This window comes from Strongylocentrotus purpuratus, unplaced genomic scaffold (assembly GCF_000002235.5).
Source record: "Strongylocentrotus purpuratus isolate Spur 01 unplaced genomic scaffold, Spur_5.0 spur5_scaffold_9, whole genome shotgun sequence".
In the NCBI taxonomy this organism is placed as follows: domain Eukaryota; kingdom Metazoa; phylum Echinodermata; class Echinoidea; order Camarodonta; family Strongylocentrotidae; genus Strongylocentrotus; species Strongylocentrotus purpuratus.
The window spans coordinates 5,742,045-5,761,881 of NW_022145615.1; the positions used below are offsets into that span (position 1 = coordinate 5,742,045).

Genomic DNA, 19,837 nt, shown 5'->3' on the forward strand with positions numbered 1-19,837 from the left:
CCTCAATCATCCTTACTCGTCGAATGATGTACTGAATAATATTCAAATTTTAGAGTATGTCTCTAGTTACTTGCCAGGTAAACTACACCTCACCGGTGACTAATACCAACAATGCGTGCCCTGCAGGAGTGAACATCACCGAGGATACACAGTGTGATTTTACCTGTCCTACTGGATACAATCTGATCGGGAACTCAACTGTCTACTGCCAGATAGATTACTACAAACATAGAATATAACCAAAATATCCCTCAATCCATTTCAATTTTACGATCATCATTGACAACTAAATGATAAAGTAAACGGACAATACGTTACCCCTCTGTGAAAAGTTTTCTCTTTCATTTTTACTCGTCAAATAATGTACTGAATACAAATTCATGTTTGTAAGTATTTCTTTAGTTACTTGCCAGGTAAACTACACGTCGCTGGTAACGAATATCAACAATGCGTGCCCTGCAGGAATAAACATCACCGAGGATACACAGTGTGATTTTACCTGTCCTACTGGATACAATCTGATCGGGAACTCAACTGTCTACTGCCAGTCCAATGGTCAACTATCTGATCAAATTGGATGTGAGAGTAAGTAAAATAAAATACTTATTGATGAAGGTGTACTCTAATGTACAATGTAGTTACTACAGTAGTAAGGTTTCCCGAAGACAGCACCCCCAGAGGAACGAGTACTTTTTAGTTACCTTAATCGGGAAATGGTAGTACTCTGAATATAAAGATATGGACACCCGCATCTTTTAAGAAGTGTCTCTACGGACCGGTTCGATTCACCTAAGTTGTTTTTATCTGAACAAATGAAACAATTGTTATAAAGGAATACTTCGTTTTCATTGAAAACATATATTGACGATGTTGCAAAGACGTCCATGGTTATTTTCTTCTAGGTTCTCAAAAAATGAGGGGGGGGGGGGCAGAAAAAAGGGGGAGAGGGCGAAAAAGGAATTAATATAATTTGGCCTAATCTGTACAGGTTGTTTGAAGAAAGTAATAGATAGTAGAACTAATTCTTAAGACCGATAGCGCTATTTGAGTAAATGTGTGACGTATATATTGCATTCGAACTCAAAATGTGTCATCTCTCTCTTTCTCTTCAGTCATTACATGTCCCGTATGGAACTATACTTGGCCTCTCATCGGGTCATGTGATTCGAACTCTACTGTTGATTGGTCAACTGAATGTACGTTTGGATGCGCTGAGGGATATCTCTTTGCAGGAGATGATACTACAAGTTGTGGCGTAAATGGACAACTAAACGGATCACTTCCAACTTGTACAAGTAAGTTAGAGAACAGTTAATCAAAGGATTGTCCAATAAGTATGATAACAATTTTGAGACAAATACAAATTGATCTGTATCACATGAGATCAACCTAAACTAGATTACTACAAACAGAGTATATGACCAAAATATTCCTTATTCCATTGCGATTTTATGATTATCATTGACAACTAAATGACAGAGTAAACGGACAATACGTTACCCCTCTGTGAAAAGTTTTCCCTTTCATTTGTACTCGTCAAATGATGTACTGAATACAAATTCATGTGTTTAAGTATTTCTTTAGTTACTTGCCAGGTAAACTACACGTCGCTGGTAACGAATACCAACAATGCGTGCCCTGCAGGAATAAACATCACCGAGGATACACAGTGTGATTTTGCCTGCCCTACTGGATACAATCTGATCGGGAGCTCAACTGTCTATTGCCAGTCCAATGGTCAACTATCTGATCGAATTGGATGTGAGAGTAAGTAAAGTCATAACAGAAATTACTTGTTGTTGAAAGCGTACTCTAATGTACAATGTAGCTAATGCAGTAGTAAGGTTTTCCAAAGACTGCATCCTCAAAGGAACGAGTAATTTTGTCACCTTAAATAATCGGAAAAGGATAATACTTTAAGCAGCGCCTCTACGGTCCGATTCGATTAACCTAAGTTGTTTTTATCTCGACAATTAAAACAATGTAGAAGGAGTACTTCGTTTTCACTGAAAACATATATTGACGATGTTGTAAAGACGTCCATGGCCAGTCTCGTCCAGATTCTCAGAAAATGTGGAGGGCAGACAAAAAAGGGGGAAGAGCACGAAGAAAAAAGGAATTAATTTCATGTGGTCTCATCTGTACAGGTTGTTTGAACAAAGTTTTGGATAGAACCACTATTCTTACGACTAATAGCATTATTTTAGTAAATTTGTCACGTTTAAAATGCATTATAACTATTAGCCCTCTCTCTTTTCCTTCAGTCATTACATGTCCCGTATGGAACTATACTTGGCCTCTCATTGGGTCATGTGATTCGAACTCCAATGTTGATTGGTCAACTGAATGTACGTTTGGATGCGCTGAGGGATATCTCTTTGCAGAAGATGATACTACAAGGTGTGGTGTAAATGGACAACTAAACGGATCTCTTCCAACTTGTACAAGTAAGTTAGAGAAAGTTTAACCAAAGGATTGTCCAATTAGTACTATGATAACAATTCTGAGACAAATACAAAATGCACCTGTATTACATGAGATCAACCTAAACTTGATTACTTAAATCAGAGCATATTCCCCAAATATCCCTTATTCCATTTTGATTTTAAGATCATCATTGACACCCAAATTTAAGAATTAACGGAAAATAAGTAACACCACAGTAAAAGTTCTCCCTTTAAATTATACTTTTCATATGATTTAATGATTTTCATTCACGTATTTCAATATTTCTCCAGTTACTTGCCAGGTGAACTACGTTTCGCCGGTGACTAATACCAACAATGCGTGCCCTGCAGGAGTGAACATCACCGAGGATACACAGTGTGATTTTACCTGCCCCACTGGATACAATCTGATCGGGAGCTCAACTGTCTATTGCCAGTCCAATGGTCAATTATCTGATCAAATTGGATGTGAGAGTAAGTAAAAGAAATTACTTATTGATGAAAGTGTACTCTAATGTAAAATATAGTTACTGCTGTAGTAAGGTTTCCCGGAGACTGCACCTCCAAAGGAACGAGTAATTTTTAATCACCCTAATCGGAAAAGGATAGTACTTTGAAGATAAAGATGTGGACACCTCATCTTTTAAGAAGCGCTTTTACAGACCAGTTCAATTTACCCAAGCTTTTTAAAAAATCTTATTAATGAAAGTGTACTCTAATATACGATGTAGTTACTGCAGTAGAAAAGTTTTCCGAAGACTGCATCCCCAAATTTGTCACGTATATATATTGCATTCGAACTCAAAATTTGGCCTCTCTCTCTTTCTCTTCAGTCATTACATGTCCTGTTTGGAACTATATTTGGCCTCTCATCGGGTCATGTGATTCGAACTCCAATGTTGATTGGTCAACTGAATGTACGTTTGAATGCGCTGAGGGATATCTCTTTGCAGGAGATGATACTACAAGTTGTGGCGTAAATGGACAACTAAACGGATCTCTTCCAACTTGTACAAGTAAGTTAGAGAAAGTTTAACTAAAGGATTGTCCAATTAGTATGATAACAATTCTAAGACAAATAAAAAATGCACCTGTATTACATGAGATCAAACTGAACTAGATTACTACAAACATAGAATATAACCAAAATATCCCTCAATCCATTTCAATTTTACGATCATCATTGACAACTAAATGATAAAGTAAACGGACAATACGTTACCCCTCTGTGAAAAGTTTTCTCTTTAATTTTTACTCGTCAAATAATGTACTGAATACAAATTCATGTTTGTAAGTATTTATTTAGTTACTTGCCAGGTAAACTACACGTCGCTGGTAACGAATATCAACAATGCGTGCCCTGCAGGAATAAACATCACCGAGGATACACAGTGTGATTTTACCTGTCCTACTGGATATAATCTGGTTGGGAGCTCAACTGTCTATTGCCAGTCCAACGGTGAACTATCTGATCAAATTGGATGTGAGAGTAAGTAAAGTCATAACAGAAATTACTTGTTGTTGAAAGCGTACTCTAATGTACAATGTAGCTAATGCAGTAGTAAGGTTTTCCAAAGACTGCATCCTCAAAGGAACGAGTAATTTTGTCACCTTAAATAATCGGAAAAGGATAATACTTTAAGCAGCGCCTCTAAGGTCCGATTCGATTAACCTAAGTTGTTTTTATCTCGACAATTAAAACAATGTAGAAGGAGTACTTCGTTTTCACTGAAAACATATATTGACGATGTTGCAAAGACGTCCATGGCCAGTCTCGTCCAGATTCTCAGAAAATGTGGAGGGCAGACAAAAAAGGGGGAAGAGCACGAAGAAAAAAGGAATTAATTTCATGTGGTCTCATCTGTACAGGTTGTTTGAACAAAGTTTTGGATAGAACCACTATTCTTACGACTAATAGCATTATTTTAGTAAATTTGTCACGTTTAAAATGCATTATAACTATTAGCCCTCTCTCTTTTCCTTCAGTCATTACATGTCCCGTATGGAACTATACTTGGCCTCTCATTGGGTCATGTGATTCGAACTCCAATGTTGATTGGTCAACTGAATGTACGTTTGGATGCGCTGAGGGATATCTCTTTGCAGGAGATGATACTACAAGTTGTGGCGTAAATGGACAACTAAACGGATCTCTTCCAACTTGTACAAGTAAGTTAGAGAAAGTTTAACCAAAGGATTGTCCAATTAGTATGATAACAATTCTGAGACAAATAAAAAATGCACCTGTATTACATGAGATCAAACTGAACTAGATTACTACAAACATAGAATATATCCCTCAATCCATTTCAATTTTACGATCATCATTGACAACTAAATGATAAAGTAAACGGACAATACGTTACCCCTCTGTGAAAAGTTTTCTCTTTAATTTTTACTCGTCAAATAATGTACTGAATACAAATTCATGTTTGTAAGTATTTATTTAGTTACTTGCCAGGTAAACTACACGTCGCTGGTAACGAATATCAACAATGCGTGCCCTGCAGGAATAAACATCACCGAGGATACACAGTGTGATTTTACCTGTCCTACTGGATACAATCTGATCGGGAGCTCAACTGTCTATTGCCAGTCCAATGGTCAACTATCTGATCGAATTGGATGTGAGAGTAAGTAAACGAATTAGGCATAAAGCTTAGCAGTTAAATATCATGATTAGCCGAAAGGTTCAATATATGGGGCTGGGGCGACACAAATACATGTAGTACCATAGTGTTATCAAAGTTTTGCAGGCTAAAAGACAAACTATTATCTAGGCTCCAACGTCTTCGAGAAATGTAAAATACTCAACACCCGAGCAGCCTCGCATCCCTTGGATGGGGTGACTAAAATAGTATCCATACCAGAGTTGGGTAGCCCTAGATATATATATTCCCTAGTTTGCAGGAAGAGATGATGTTTATAACTTGAGCTCCAACATCTTCAAATTTTCGATACACTGCTTGTAGACCTGTGCCATCTCTTTTCCAGATAGGTCGAACAAAATGTATCCCGTTTTGCATTCGTTATCAGATAAATGCTTCACTCTTATTATCTATTATGTGCTATAGTCATTACATGCCAGGTATGGACCTACAATTCGCCTCTCACTGGATCATGTATATCAAGCTCTGTGGTCGATTGGCAAGAAGAGTGTGTCTTTGATTGTTCCGATGGATATGCCCTCGCTGGTGACAAAACAACAGTGTGTCAAGAGGATGGACAACTCGAAGGATCTCTTCCAACATGTCTAAGTAAGTCCCTAAATGTGCCCCTCTCTGAAAGTTATTTCTTTCCTCTTGTATTTCATTGAATTGATGGACCACCGCCTAAAATATTCCAAATGAACGCATGAATTCTTTCCGCCGCAGATTCCATAAATGATGTATATTTTTTCGTTTAAAAAGTTGATCTATTTCAATCACTGATGCAATGAAAATGCATTTCTTCCAAATGTTTTCTTTGTAATCATATATATCATTTGACCGCATTAATGAAAAATACCAATCTCTAAAGTTGCTTTATTATTGTAAGAAAAATGGAAATTATTTTGTCATTTTTATTTATCGACGGTTATTATGTTTCCATGTCGTTTTCATAGTTCTTTGTGAAGTTGACTACACTTCACCGGTGAATAATACAAACAATGCGTGCCCTGCAGGAGTGAACATCACTGAGAATACAAAATGTGATTTTACCTGTCCTACTGGATACAATCAGATCGGGAGCCCAACTGTCTATTGCCAGTCCAACAGTGAACTATCTGATCAAATTGGATGCGAGAGTAAGTAGATCGAATATCATTTGGCATGATCAGCCGAAATGCTCCCTCTATGGGGCTGGTTTCACTAAAATAGTATCAAAATGTTACCCGAATGGGGCAGCATTACGAAAATGGTTAGTAACTAATGTCTTAGAACAGGTGATGTTTTTAGAATAGGCCCCAATTTCTTTGAAAAGTGCAAAATAACCAATAACCGAGCACCATATTGCACTTTTGAAAGGTAAACAGGATGCCTTTTAAATGTTGATATCCTTTTAGGCAAGTATAGCTTTCATAAAATGAAAGGTCTTTTGATTGCTTGCTTCGATTCCCCCAATATATACAAATATTTGCAATGTTTAGCAAAAGAGGACAGCTTGCTTGGAGAGGTTTTGCCTTTATGTTCATTATTACGATGTACCAAGCGAATGGTCCATCCGATCATCAATTATAGAAGATCTTGTGCCATCTTTTTGCGAGATATGTTGAACAAAAACTAAACCGTTTTCCTCTCGTGATCAAATAAATGCTTGACTGTTATTAACGTTTGTGTGCTATCTTTAGTCATCAAATGCCAGGTATGGACCTACAATTCGCCTCTCACTGGGACATGTATATCAAGCTCTGTGGTCAATTGGCAAGATGAGTGTGTCTTTGATTGCTCCGATGGGTATGCCCTCGCTGGTGACAAAACAACATTGTGTCAATTGGATGGACAACTCGAAGGATCTCTTCCAACATGTCTTAGTAAGTTTATACACACTATTTCCCATAAAGTAGCAAACATGAGAAGAAGAAAAAAAATCAAGAGCGAGAGAAAGAGAAAGGAGAGAGAGGAGAGAGAGAGAGAGAGAGAGAGAGCGAGAGAGAACAAGAGAGGGGAGGGGGGGGGGGGGCGGGGGCCTTTAAAGAAATTAAGACCCCTCCCCACATTTGCCCCGCCCTGGTTGTCAATGTTTTCTTGTATTTCATTGACTTGATGGACCATCGTTTCAAAACATTTCAAATGAACGCAAGAAAGCCTTTTCTTGCAGATTCCAAAATTGATATTTCTTTGTTTTGACATGGATCTTTTTCGATGACTGATGCGCTATAATTGCATTTCTTCTCAAAGTAACCTCCGTATTCATATACTTGATATGACCGCGTTTTTTTTTTTTTTACAAATACCTATCTATAAAGTTGCCATATTGTTGTAAGAAAAATGGAAATTATTTCGCCAATTTTATTTTTGATCGTTGTTATGTTTCCATTTCTTTTGTCATAGTTCTTTGTGAGGTTAACTACACTCCGCCGGTGAATAATCCAAACAATGCGTGCCCTGCAGGAACGAACATCACTGAGAATACACAATGTGATTTTACCTGCCCTACTGGATACAATCTGGTCGGAAGCTCAACTGTCTATTGCCAGACCAACGGTGAACTATCTGATCAAATTGGATGTGAGAGTAAGTAAACGAATTTAGCATACCGGTATAGCGTAGCAGTTCATTATCACGATGAGCCGAAAGGTTCAATATATGGGACTGGTGTGACACAAATACATGTAGTACCGCAATTTTTATCAAAGTTGGGCAGGCTACCAGACAAGCTTTTATCTAGTTTTCGGGAACATATGTTTTTTAAAAGGCTTTAACGTCCTCGGGAAATGCGAAATACTCAAACACCCTCGCATCCTTTGGATGGGGTGACTAAAATACCCAAACTGCGTAGCCTTAGATATATAATTTCCCTAGATTTCAGCAGGAGAAGATGTTTGTTAATTGAGCTCCAACGTCTTAAAAAACTGTACCATATTTTTGCCAGATATGTCCAACAAAAAGTTCACAGTTTTGCTCTCGTTATCAAACAAATGCTTCACTGTTATTATCTTTTGTGTGCGATCGTTAGTCATCAAATGCCAGGTATGGACCTACAAATCGCCTCTCACTGGATTATGTGTATCAAGCTCTGTGGTCAATTGGCAAGATGAGTGTGTCTTTGATTGCTCCGATGGGTATGCCCTCGCTGGTGACAAAACAACAGTGTGTCAATTGGATGGACAACTCGAAGGATCTCTTCCAACATGTCTTAGTAAGTTTATACACACTATTTCCCATAAAGTAGCAAACATGAGAAGAAGAAAAAAATCAAGAGCGAGAGAAAGAGAAAGGAGAGAGAGGGAGATAGAGAGAGAGAGAGAGAGAGAGCGAGAGAGAACAAGAGAGGGGAGGGGGGGGGGCGGGGGTCTTTAAAGAAATTAAGACCCCTCCCCACATTTGCCCCGCCCTGGTTGTCAATGTTTTCTTGTATTTCATTGACTTGATGGACCATCGTTTCAAAACAATTCAAATGAACGCAAGAAAGCTTTTTCTTGCAGATTCCAAAATTGATATTTGTTTGTTTTGACATGGATCTTTTTCGATGACTGATGCACTGTAATTGCATTTCTTCTCAAAGTAACCTCCGTATTCATATACTTGATATGACCGCGTTTTTCTTTTTACAAATATCTATCTATAAAGTTGCCATATTGTTGTAAGAATAATGGAAATTATTTCGCCAATTTTATTTTTTGATCGTTGTTATGTTTCCATCTCTTTTGTCATAGTTCTTTGTGAGGTTAACTACACTCCGCCGTTGAATAATCCAAACAATGCGTGCCCTGCAGGAGTGAACATTACTGAGGATACACAGTGTGATTTTACCTGCCCTACTGGATACAATCTGGTCGGAAGCTCAACTGTCTATTGCCAGACCAACGGTGAACTATCTGATCAAAATGGATGTGAGAGTAAGTAAATCGAATAGCATATGGCGTAGCAGTTCTCAAGATCAGCCGAAATGCTCTCTATGAGGCTGGTTTTCACTAAAATAGTATCACAATGTCCCCGAATGGGGTAACATTAAAAACATGGTTAGTAGCTAATTTCCTTGAAAAGGTGATGTTTTTAGAATAGGCCCCAATGTTTTGAAATAAATTTAGACACTTGACCGGATGTGCTAAAGGTCGTGGACGTGGGTTAGATCTTAGGATTATCAAGCGCTATATCAACCCAAATTATAATTATCATTATTTTTAGTGGTAGTAGTATTACTATTATTATCATTACCATCATCGTTATCATTATTTCATTATTAGAAGTAGAACTAGGTCCAAGACTTGGCACTTTCTAGTTTACCTTATCCATACCTTTGTCCTAGTTCTTTGTGAAGTAAGCTACCTTCCACCGCTGGACAACACCAACAATGCGTGTCCTGCAGGAATTGACATCACTGAGAATACACAATGTGATTTTACCTGCCCTATTGGATACAAGCTGGTCGGGAACTCAACTGTCTATTGCCAGTCCAATGGCCAACTTTCGGATAACATCGGCTGTAGCAGTACGTGAACATGTTTTATAAAAACCTATAGATACTAATGAAATATTGGAAGCCGTAGCCAAGCAAATATTGGTTGCTTATATGTTCATACGCATATCAAATGATAACTCAACAGTTAAAAGAACCGTTTGCCTCTTTACAATATTATCGGTAGTAGTATGCTCGGCAAAACATTATTTATACACCGGAGTAGGTAGTACTTATTATTATCATTTATTGTACTGAAGGTATCTCCTTTGATATTCTATTACATCATCACAGTATTGCAACGTATTAGTTTCAAATGTGTTTTCTGCTATCAAATTTGTTTCATTTTCAAAATGATATAGTCCTCATTCTAAAGTCTCCGTAGCATAACTTTGGAATGAAAATGAACGACCTTTAATATTGTAAAAACAATTGCACAATTTTATCCTACTGAAAACTATAACAATTGTAAAAGCATTAATTTTTTTTCGGACAACACTTTTTTCTTCTATTTCCAATCATATTCAGAGATAACTCTTTTCTTCGTCTCTTTTCTTATTCCCACACTTAAAACAGATATTAACAAATGCTCGACTTTGCCATGCAGTGCGGATGTAAATAGTTTCTGTGTCATCATGATGGATACATTCCAGTGCAACTGCTACGACGGCTTTGAAAACTCTTTAGAAAATTCACAATGCAATCGTAAGACTCCAATTCGTTGCTTAAGACAAAATATTTGTAAATCACAATGTTTCTTCAATTTCCCTTGTTACAACAAATATAAGCAATATGTGGATTCCCGATACAGGCTTTGCCATTTACAATAAGAGAGCTAATGTTAAAACCACACTTCATAAAGGAAGTGTTTGGCTAGTGGTATCCCTTGAATACACTTTTGTTATCAATGGTATTGGAGGTGGCACATTTTGTGATTTTTTTTTTTTTTTTACATCTTTTCTCTTTAATCGTGTCGACATAGGGAAGAGAAGGGTTTAAAACTTTCATTGCGTGGCGATTTATTGAGTGTAAAAGAGGTTCTGATTCTGTTTTTGGACAATATTTGACTGAAAAGACAGTATTAGTTTGGGCCATCCCCATTCCCACCCCACCCCGATCAAAAATTATCTCTGATGATTTGGCAACGCCATTAGCAGCTAGGAGAACATGTTACGGTTGTGCTGAGACAGATTGTCCTTTTTTTGGGTCACATTCACCTAACTCTAATGGGTTAGAGGCGGAAGCACAGCCTGCCCGTCTCCATCACCGTTTGAAAACCATGTTGCTTACCTCAATTACGATGAACGGAACATGTACCCCTTTGAATTTCTTTAAAATATTTTCGACCCTAAAGAAACATATGCAAATGATGTGACCACTTATCCCTTTTATCTGCAGGGCCGTAGCCAGAGTTTGATGTTTTTTTTTTTTTTTTTTTTTTTTTTTGGGGGGGGGGGGGGGAGGGGGAGGGCACATACATGTAATCGATCGACGTCCTGGGGAGGGGTCTAAAAAAGTTCAACCGATCTTGGAAATGTTCTGGGGGGCACATGTCCCCCTCCCCCCCCCCCCCCCCCCCCCGTGGCTACGTGCCTGCTTATCTGTGTGCCAAAACATTCTCTAAATGATGGTGCCCTTGTCGAAAATATTGGATCCCCACCTGACTATCCCACACGGTATATATTTCGTTGCAGCTGGAACACCAACAGTACCATGTCAAACCGACTCATGTATGAACGGAGGCACGTGTAATCAAGAGCCTACGACGTTTACGTGCACATGTCTCCCAGGCTTCACTGGCTTAAGGTGCCAAAACGGTAAAGATAATCCGTTACATTTATCCGATAAGGTTATGTTATGATATTATCACCTATACCACGTTGAGTTGTTATTATTATTGTTATCATAATTACCATTATCATTTGTAGCAGTAGTAGTAGAAGTAGGGGTAGTAGTAGTAGTAGTAGTAGTAGTAGTATTATGACTAGTAGTAGTAGGAGTACTAGTAGTAATAGTAGTAGTATTAGTAGTATTAGTATTAGTAGTAGTAGTGGTATTAATAGTAGTAGTGGTATTTGTATCATCATTATCATTATTATTATTATTATTATTATTATTATTACTATTATTATCATTATTATTATTATTATTATTATTATCATTACTGTTATTAATCTCAAATCGTTTTCATCATTTTGTGTAATCCGAAAATTGGCGTAGAAAGATTCTCAGTCATAAGGGTGTTTATCACACATCACGCACACAGATACGGACGCACACACTCACCTCACACCATACAAGAGCAACAAAGTACAGCATACTAAACATTTCCTCATCCGTCCTTTGCTCGTTTGCCTTATTCGGAATAGAATATCTCTAAAACATACTTAAACACTCCTTTTACTTTAAATCTTATCTCAGGTATGCTTACCGTACTACAACTGATACGACAAATATAACAATCAGTTATCGACAGCAATAGGAAAATGATCAGAAAAAAATTTATTATCCATATAAAAAGAGATTGAAAAAAAAGTAACTTTACTGGCGAATAACTAGATATGGAAGGGACACAGACGTCTGAGGAAGCATAGTATTAGGGGTTCGACGTTATGACATTAATCGTTAATCATTATTAAATACTATTCTATTAAGATTTATTTTTGTAGTTCTCTCATTTATAAATTTATTGTCATGTTCTGCTTTACTAACGACCTGGATTAGATTTGAGATGTAATGACGTCCTTTGTGAGGACACACAGGCTTGTTATCAAGGAGTATGTGTTTGTAGGGACGGCACATCCCCTGTGAATGGCATATGCTCAGGTTAGTGTCCACCGTGATTTCTAGTTTTTAGGTGAAAGTCCGATTTGCTTCATTCTTTACACACAAATTAATGCACATCACTGAAATACCCGATTAGATTTCGAAATATGATGATATATACATGTAGTTGACATGTTTGGACACAACTTTAATTCCAAATGTGTTCGTAGTCCTGTTATCATATCCGTATGTATTTGTGCAGTCCACATGACTTTAAGCAAGATTGAGTAATTTCATTTTCGTTTTTGATGATTTTGAAACCTTGCAATATACACCGATTATGATGTGCTACAAAAGAGACTTTTCCTTGGTGGTTCCAGACATTTCAATTTAGAATATAATATGGTCTCTCCGACTAGAACCCAATTTAAAAGTTCACCTTGACTGTATTTATATTAAGGTAAATTGTTCATAACTCGGTTGAGGTAAACAAACAAAAATGAAAACCGAAACGACATCTTTCCCCCCTTTTTTTTAAAAGAGCAATGTTCGTCGAGTTGTTCGTTGGAACAAGAGAGGTGCATGCAGTCTTCATGTCAATGTAGGCCAGGGTTATACAGGAAAGAAGGAGGACAGGGCGTAGCTCAGTGTATCGCAGGTGAGTTACAACAACATTTGATCATTATTAAATATAATCAGCATCAGGATGACCACTGTTTTAAATAATTGCCTCTTGTTCTAGAGCGAATAAATCGTCCAGTAATAAGATGTACACATGTCACATTCATTATCATCATAATTGTAATGTCTCTCTTCCAGTATTGTATGCTCTACGAAACTAGCTTAAGTATACTTGTAATCAATCTCTTGCAGCACGGCGTCTGCTCAGAACTTCCTTCATTATACGTGCTATCAACGATGTTCCAGTAAACTTTAACGATGCATACAGTGATCCACAGAGCAAAGCCTACATCGCCGGAGCTGAAGCAATCAGATACGTGGTGAGTTTCATATATATACATCTGATATCATTTGCATTTCCCCACATGTTGTTTATCTGTCTGAAAGAGGGTGGGCCCAGTATACCGAAAGTCCACGAGGCCGACAAGACAAATAAATAAATAAAGAATATATACGGTAGAAAGAAAAATAAACAAAGAGAAGCCCAGGGGACCGGCAGTCCACTAAAACGACAAGTCTACGTGACCGACAAAATGAAGAAAATAAATAAGGGAAAACAAATATCGGTCTATTGGGCCGTCGGTCAAGTGAAACCATTAAAAGTTCGTAAGAACGCCACTGTATCCGTTGTAAGGCCTATTTGTGAACACGCAGTCCTCAATAATATTAAAAATATATGTACCACGGGACGGCCTGCTAGACCGATATCCCTCTCATAGCAGGTGGAATATATTGCAGCAAATTGTAATCTTGGACAGGGGGGGGGGGGGGCGTAAAGCACAATGAATATCGTTTTGACCTACGATTTTTGTTCTGCATGAAGCTCCATCAGCAATAATATCACCAGCTGTCTTTACTGTTCCAAGCACTTTGAATACAGTTACTGCCATTCTATTTAACTACGACTTGTATTTAACTTTTTTTTTTTTTTTATAGATGCCAAGGTTGCTCTCTGCAAGGGGTTTTAGGGGTGTCATCAATGCGGTACTCTTGGGATATTTCCAGGGTAGTCTAGGGGTGGACTTCACAGTCAGCGGAGATGAAACTTTCGTTGGCAATGCGACCACATTGATGAACGCCCTCTTGCAAGAGAGTATGGACAGCGATGGCCACCTAATAGCAGACAATACCACTCTTCTTATCAACATGGCATCTCTTAGTGTTACAGGTATTAGATCTCACAATCTGCCATTGAGTCTTTATTTGAAAGATTTATATTATCTGACAAATTAATGAAATGATTACACGTTCATCCAGAGACGACCTTTTAGATTCACCTGTTATATTATATTTCAGTGCAAGAGGGCAATTTACTTAGTTGTGCCTATAAAGTCGTTCAAATAACCTAAAATACGTAATGCAGGATATGTAATTTGTGTTCTTACTGCTGAAATGCAACTATTTGTAACCGCAAATGAATGATATTATTCTTAACGAAGCAAATAAGAAAGACATATGCATAAACAAACTGTTATCACATACACTATAGCTTATAGCAAAAGGATTACATATGGAAGTTTCTTGAACGACTTGTATAATTGCATTTGTTTACCGGGTGAAGATGCACACAAATCAGACGATTTTTATTTGATACGACATTCTAATCATACTTGAATAATTTTATACCAAATCAGTTTTCGTTTTGTTTAGATTATTATTGATGCTTCGTGATTTATATTGTTGTCCTTGCCTGGAAAACCTTTAAAGGATATGAGAGGGATTTGTGTGTGCAATTGTCTTTATGATGCGTTTAAATTGAATTTGGTTATGCTCAATTAAATATATGCAAGCACCCTTAGCACGGTTATGTTGAATATCCACATAATAGATACGAATGATGACGATACCAATGCTAATGATAAAAATAATAATAATGATATTAACAATAATAATAATAATTAAAACGAAAATAATAATAATAATAATAATAATAATAATAATAATAATAACAATAATATAATAATAGTGATAATGTTAATAATAATAATAATAATAATAATAATAATAATAATAATAATAATAATAATAATAATAATAATAACAACGATAATATATTAAGTCAACACCAATGATGATAGCATTCATGACTGGCACATATATTGCCAATTATGGGGATCGATTATTATCCCTACTTTTTAGCACGGCTGCCATTACAAGCATTTTAAGGAATACATTCACCCAATGGTTTCCATTTTCCTCACCTGGGTCTGGTGTGGCAGATAAATAACTCTTTCGTTTTCTCGTTTTTAGAAATTACCGATGTGGATGAATGTGCTGATGGATCTCATGACTGCGCAGATAATGCTCTGTGTATTAACACCGATCCAGGACTAGGCTTTGAGTGCCTCTGTAATGAGGGCTACGATGACCTCTACCCAGCCACACTCCCTGGACGCTACTGTATACTCGGTACGGATATATTAATCTATTGAATCCCTTAAACACTGCATTTTACGTGCATTGCTTGTCTCCACCCAGGTGGTACATGGATTTCCGGTGGGACAGATTCATTGTGGCTAGATTTAGGAGAAATGAAGTGGGCCTGTGACGGCATACTGGAATGCTTGTGAGGGGAATGGAAGATGAGCAAAATCGGCGCAGAATCGTATCCGATTCACAGTCCAGAGTATAGAGGCATTTGAGTAGTCAATATTAGAAAAGATGCTATACAACAACAAGAACAGCCTTAATCCCCAGCGTGTTAATTTTATATAAATTACATTTCTGTTCAGGATTTGAAATAACATTAGAATAGAGCACTACTGTTTCATAATTTCAAGTCGTATATTCGCCCCTTTAAGCATCAAGAGCATGTTCAGTTTCCATTTCTTCTCATTTCTTGCTCCCTTTCTGAGCATTTTGCAAACCCTTAATTATGCATGTTGGTTTCCACCAAAATATTCCATTTTGTCCATTAATTTAAATGTTTTACCTTTTCATAGCCTCTGATACAGCGGACAATACCATCAACGAGGCGGGTGAGTTCGAACAAAATGTTTTTAATTCAATATTGCAATAGGAGAAAGTGATGAAGAACTAAATGATCTACGAATGCTAATCCTTTGCTCAAGCATGTGCAATATTTGTGTATTTCTTCATTTTTTTAAAACGGTTAATTGAAAATAAATCGTATGCGGCCAGATGACCGAATTGCAGATTCTTTAACAATCAGAATAAATAAAAATGGATACATGTGTGTAGACAAACGACGCAACGACGCAGGGCACCGATATACATACACGTACATTAAACATGTATACGGACAGAGAAAGCAAAGTAACATTTGATGTAAATTTATGTTCAGAACTCAACAGTACTTGGTAACTTTTGGGAACAGTGCATTACCAAATACACTGGACTTGTCCATGATTTCCAATACTTGTCGTATTCTTACAGATGATTCCTTAAACGTCGGGCTTATTGCTGGCCTTGTTCCTGGCCTGGGCTTTGCCTTGGTCCTCATCATTGCCTGCGCTGCATGTGCATGCATGAACTTTGTCCGCATTCAGAGGGAGAAGCATATAGCTCAATTTGTGATGAGAGGTCGACCTTCTTCCTCCCATCACTCTAGCGGAACCTCGAACGACCAGGTAGGAATGCTTTCTTGTGGCTTTATAAGTGTGTCTAGTAACAATGAATAACTCTTTAAAAAAAATTGTTTTAGAAGAATCCCTGGCATATGGAATTGCCCGATGATTTAAGTAAATATATTTTGGACATGTTTCGTTTTAATCGACAGTTGTTTGGTTGTATACGCCGTGCTGTTGTCTGTAAACTTATATCATAATTATGCAATATCTATCAGGTTCATATATTTGAAGATTTATCAAAATTGATTTAAATTCATAGCAATGATTTCACATTAAATGGCCTTTATATTTTTTGTTGAAATATGCATGCCCAAGTTTCCCTCAAATTGTTAGAGTTTTTCGTTCTCTCACCCATTTACATCAAATGTAATATATGTGGCCTAGTAAAGTGAAATTTAGAAATGTTAAACTTGTCTGAGCTAGTACCGTTGCATAGTGTACCTGACCGACATTCAACATTTATTTTCTTCCGTCTGTATCAGTGATTTTCCCGTTCATAAGTGTATAGAAAAATATAAGTGAGAGGATATAATGATACAAATCTGTCAAGCCACTACGAATACGTTCGATCTGGTAGTACTTTTATGTTAATGATATGCAAATTTCAGAGTGACCTGTAGCAATTTATTCGACCTAATGTTAGAAGGTTACGTAATCACAGCCATATTAGCAAACCAAAATGAGGCAGAACGACTTTCTTGACCATGGGATACAAATATCTTGTAAGTTGTAGCACATTATATACGATTAATTCCTTAATGAAATCATTTGGCATCGTTTAATTTAAAAAAAGAAATATTTTCTCGTTGATTTAAAGCTTTCGTACCGCATTGAGAGCTCGCAATCAGATGTGTACTATCACATCACTGGCTCTAACAACACACGTACTACACTTGGGACTAGTCAACGAAGTGGAGATCGCCGAGTGCCGAGTAGCAAACGCTCAGGCTCAAGTGTCCGATACAGCACAGGGGTTAGCAACCACAATTCTTTAACTTGAATTTTGAGTCTGCAGTCTTTAAGGCCGGCTGAATAGTTCAGCCAGAAGAGATTAGACCACACAGCGAGGTCAGACAGGTGGCTATCTCAATAACCCAGCTCTCAATTAACAAAATAAAAGAGGAGCACGGGGGACCAACAGGCACCGATCTGGGAAGTTTTCTATATAGAGGGAGCAAGTAGCTACCAGTAGGACAGTGTGGCTTTAATGAACAATTTCAGTTCTAGTTACGCTAAGCTGAAATAGATCTTTAACGACTACGTCAACGTCAAGTATTGTCCTCGTATAGGTCATACACCTAAATAAATAGGACAATGGGGCACTCATATACATTTTGATAATCTTGTTCTTTTTAGAACATAATTCTTTAAATTATATATACATATATTAAAAACTCTTTACTATGGTTAGCAACAGGACTTTAAGACTGATTTCGTTGACAAATACCATTTTGATTGCTAGTCTTTTATCATAACCTTCAACGAAATTATATCGTTATTGTAATACGTAAAAGCAAATGATCATGCAATTTTGAAAGTATTCTAAAATAGATTAAATCATCTCATGACAGATGAGTGTACAAAACGAGCAAGACTTTGATTAGACTGCACTATGTTTTACCACAGCATACATGTACTTCAATACCTTCCTCAGATTATAACATTCAATTGTAACACAAAACAATAATTCAAGTGAAAATAAAAAACTTCTTATTTTTTTAAATTTAAAGTTGCCTCCACGCATGGGAAGCTCACAATCCAATCACTACAACAAGTACCCAGGCTCTGACATCAAACGTTCTATTAAGGGGTACGGTCAGCGAAGTGGAGATCAAGTGTCAAGTAGCAGACGTTCAGCCTCGAGTGGCTTTTACAACAGCGGTCTCACGATCCATGAATGAACAGGGAACTTTTAGGTGTACTGTTAGAAGCTCTACTGAAAAATACACTGTGTTAATGCTACATGTATATAATGCCCTAAAATTAAAGTACTTGGCTATTTCATTTCCCATACGAGTATTGTGTTGTTCTGCCGATAAATCGATATTAAATGTATTATTTCACTTCATATTTAATCTTATCTAAACAATCAATGATCAGATATCCTAAAATCTTTGATGTAGTAAGTAACGTATGGAAGAAACAGTCTGGGATATCGTAATATCGATTAAATCGAATCAAGGGCCTGGAATAAATTCACAGATTGCCATGGAGAGCGAAGTTTTCAAAACATTAACCTGGTAATATAAAATAGGTTACCACGTAAATTGTTTTCCTATACGGTAACTCCTACTAAATCATTCAAGAAATATTATAAACTTGTTTATACATATGTAAATATTAGCATTGTAGTAGGATGTGTTATTGTTTTGAATATTCTGGACTCGGAGGTTTTGATGATGTTGGTAATCTGCTCTGTAAAGCGCTTTGATCAGCTTTGAATCTGATATAGCGCTATGAAAGAACCTAAATACTGTCACATTTCTGTTATTCCTAATGTTTGAAATGTTGAATGTTAAACATGCAAAACCTTGGAATGAAATTCACTCTATTATTCGTACAAGTGCATAAACAAATATCAATATATTAAAAAAAAAACTATATATGTATATAAAACCCTCGTCGATGTATCGTATATTTGAAGACATAGAAAGTAAGTGAACCTTAATTTAGAACTTTAACTAATTACCTTACTATATATGTTTATATGTCAAGGATATTTTTCTTTATCAAAGTTTTGTATTGATATATATGAATGGTTGCATATTATACAATGGGGATTTACTATTGGACTGTGATAAAGCTGTAATTAAGATGTATCTTAGTTCCGTTCTGTTATGTCTTAGATTTCATGAACGTTTTGCGAATTCAAAACTTTGAAACATACTATTCTTGAATTTAATGTTTCTAGTTTAAATTCTTAGGAATCATTCTATGGAGCTAGAGTAAGGTCGTATGATCAACATTACAAATATAAACTAGGATCACAATTAATTTTGGTCATAAGTGTTTTCAGAGATTTAATTTAGTTTCCAAGAACTGCATAATCTTGACACAGCAGATAAAGTATGTACAGTAATTGACTATACTCTTCTTCAACTGGTCCATGTTATTTGCAAGAATATTGAAATGATATATCCTTTCTAATATATTATAGAATATGGTAAGTTTTTACAATCTGTATCAAACTTGGTGATAAATGAACTCCATTTAGAGTGAAATTATTTGGGAGTGCAGTAAAAAAAAAAAAAA

The 19,837-nt window shown here is 36.7% G+C and overlaps 1 protein-coding gene across 1 annotated transcript; it reads left to right on the forward strand.

The window, feature by feature from the left end:
- Positions 1–380: 380 nt before the first annotated feature.
- Positions 381–19,196, forward strand: LOC100893468 (sushi, von Willebrand factor type A, EGF and pentraxin domain-containing protein 1-like). Its single transcript, XM_030977039.1, has 23 exons — positions 381–585; positions 3,281–3,463; positions 3,754–3,936; positions 4,434–4,616; positions 4,898–5,080; positions 5,522–5,704; positions 6,052–6,234; positions 6,778–6,960; positions 7,481–7,663; positions 8,106–8,288; positions 8,806–8,988; positions 9,399–9,581; positions 10,125–10,253; positions 11,243–11,365; positions 12,273–12,374; positions 12,856–12,972; positions 13,188–13,315; positions 13,932–14,163; positions 15,246–15,404; positions 15,938–15,973; positions 16,392–16,585; positions 17,403–17,558; positions 18,316–19,196. The coding sequence occupies exons 1-23, from the start codon at positions 381–383 to the stop codon at positions 18,484–18,486; spliced, it is 3,765 nt and encodes a 1,254-aa protein (XP_030832899.1). The 3' UTR covers positions 18,487–19,196.
- The last annotated feature ends 641 nt before the right edge of the window (positions 19,197–19,837 follow it).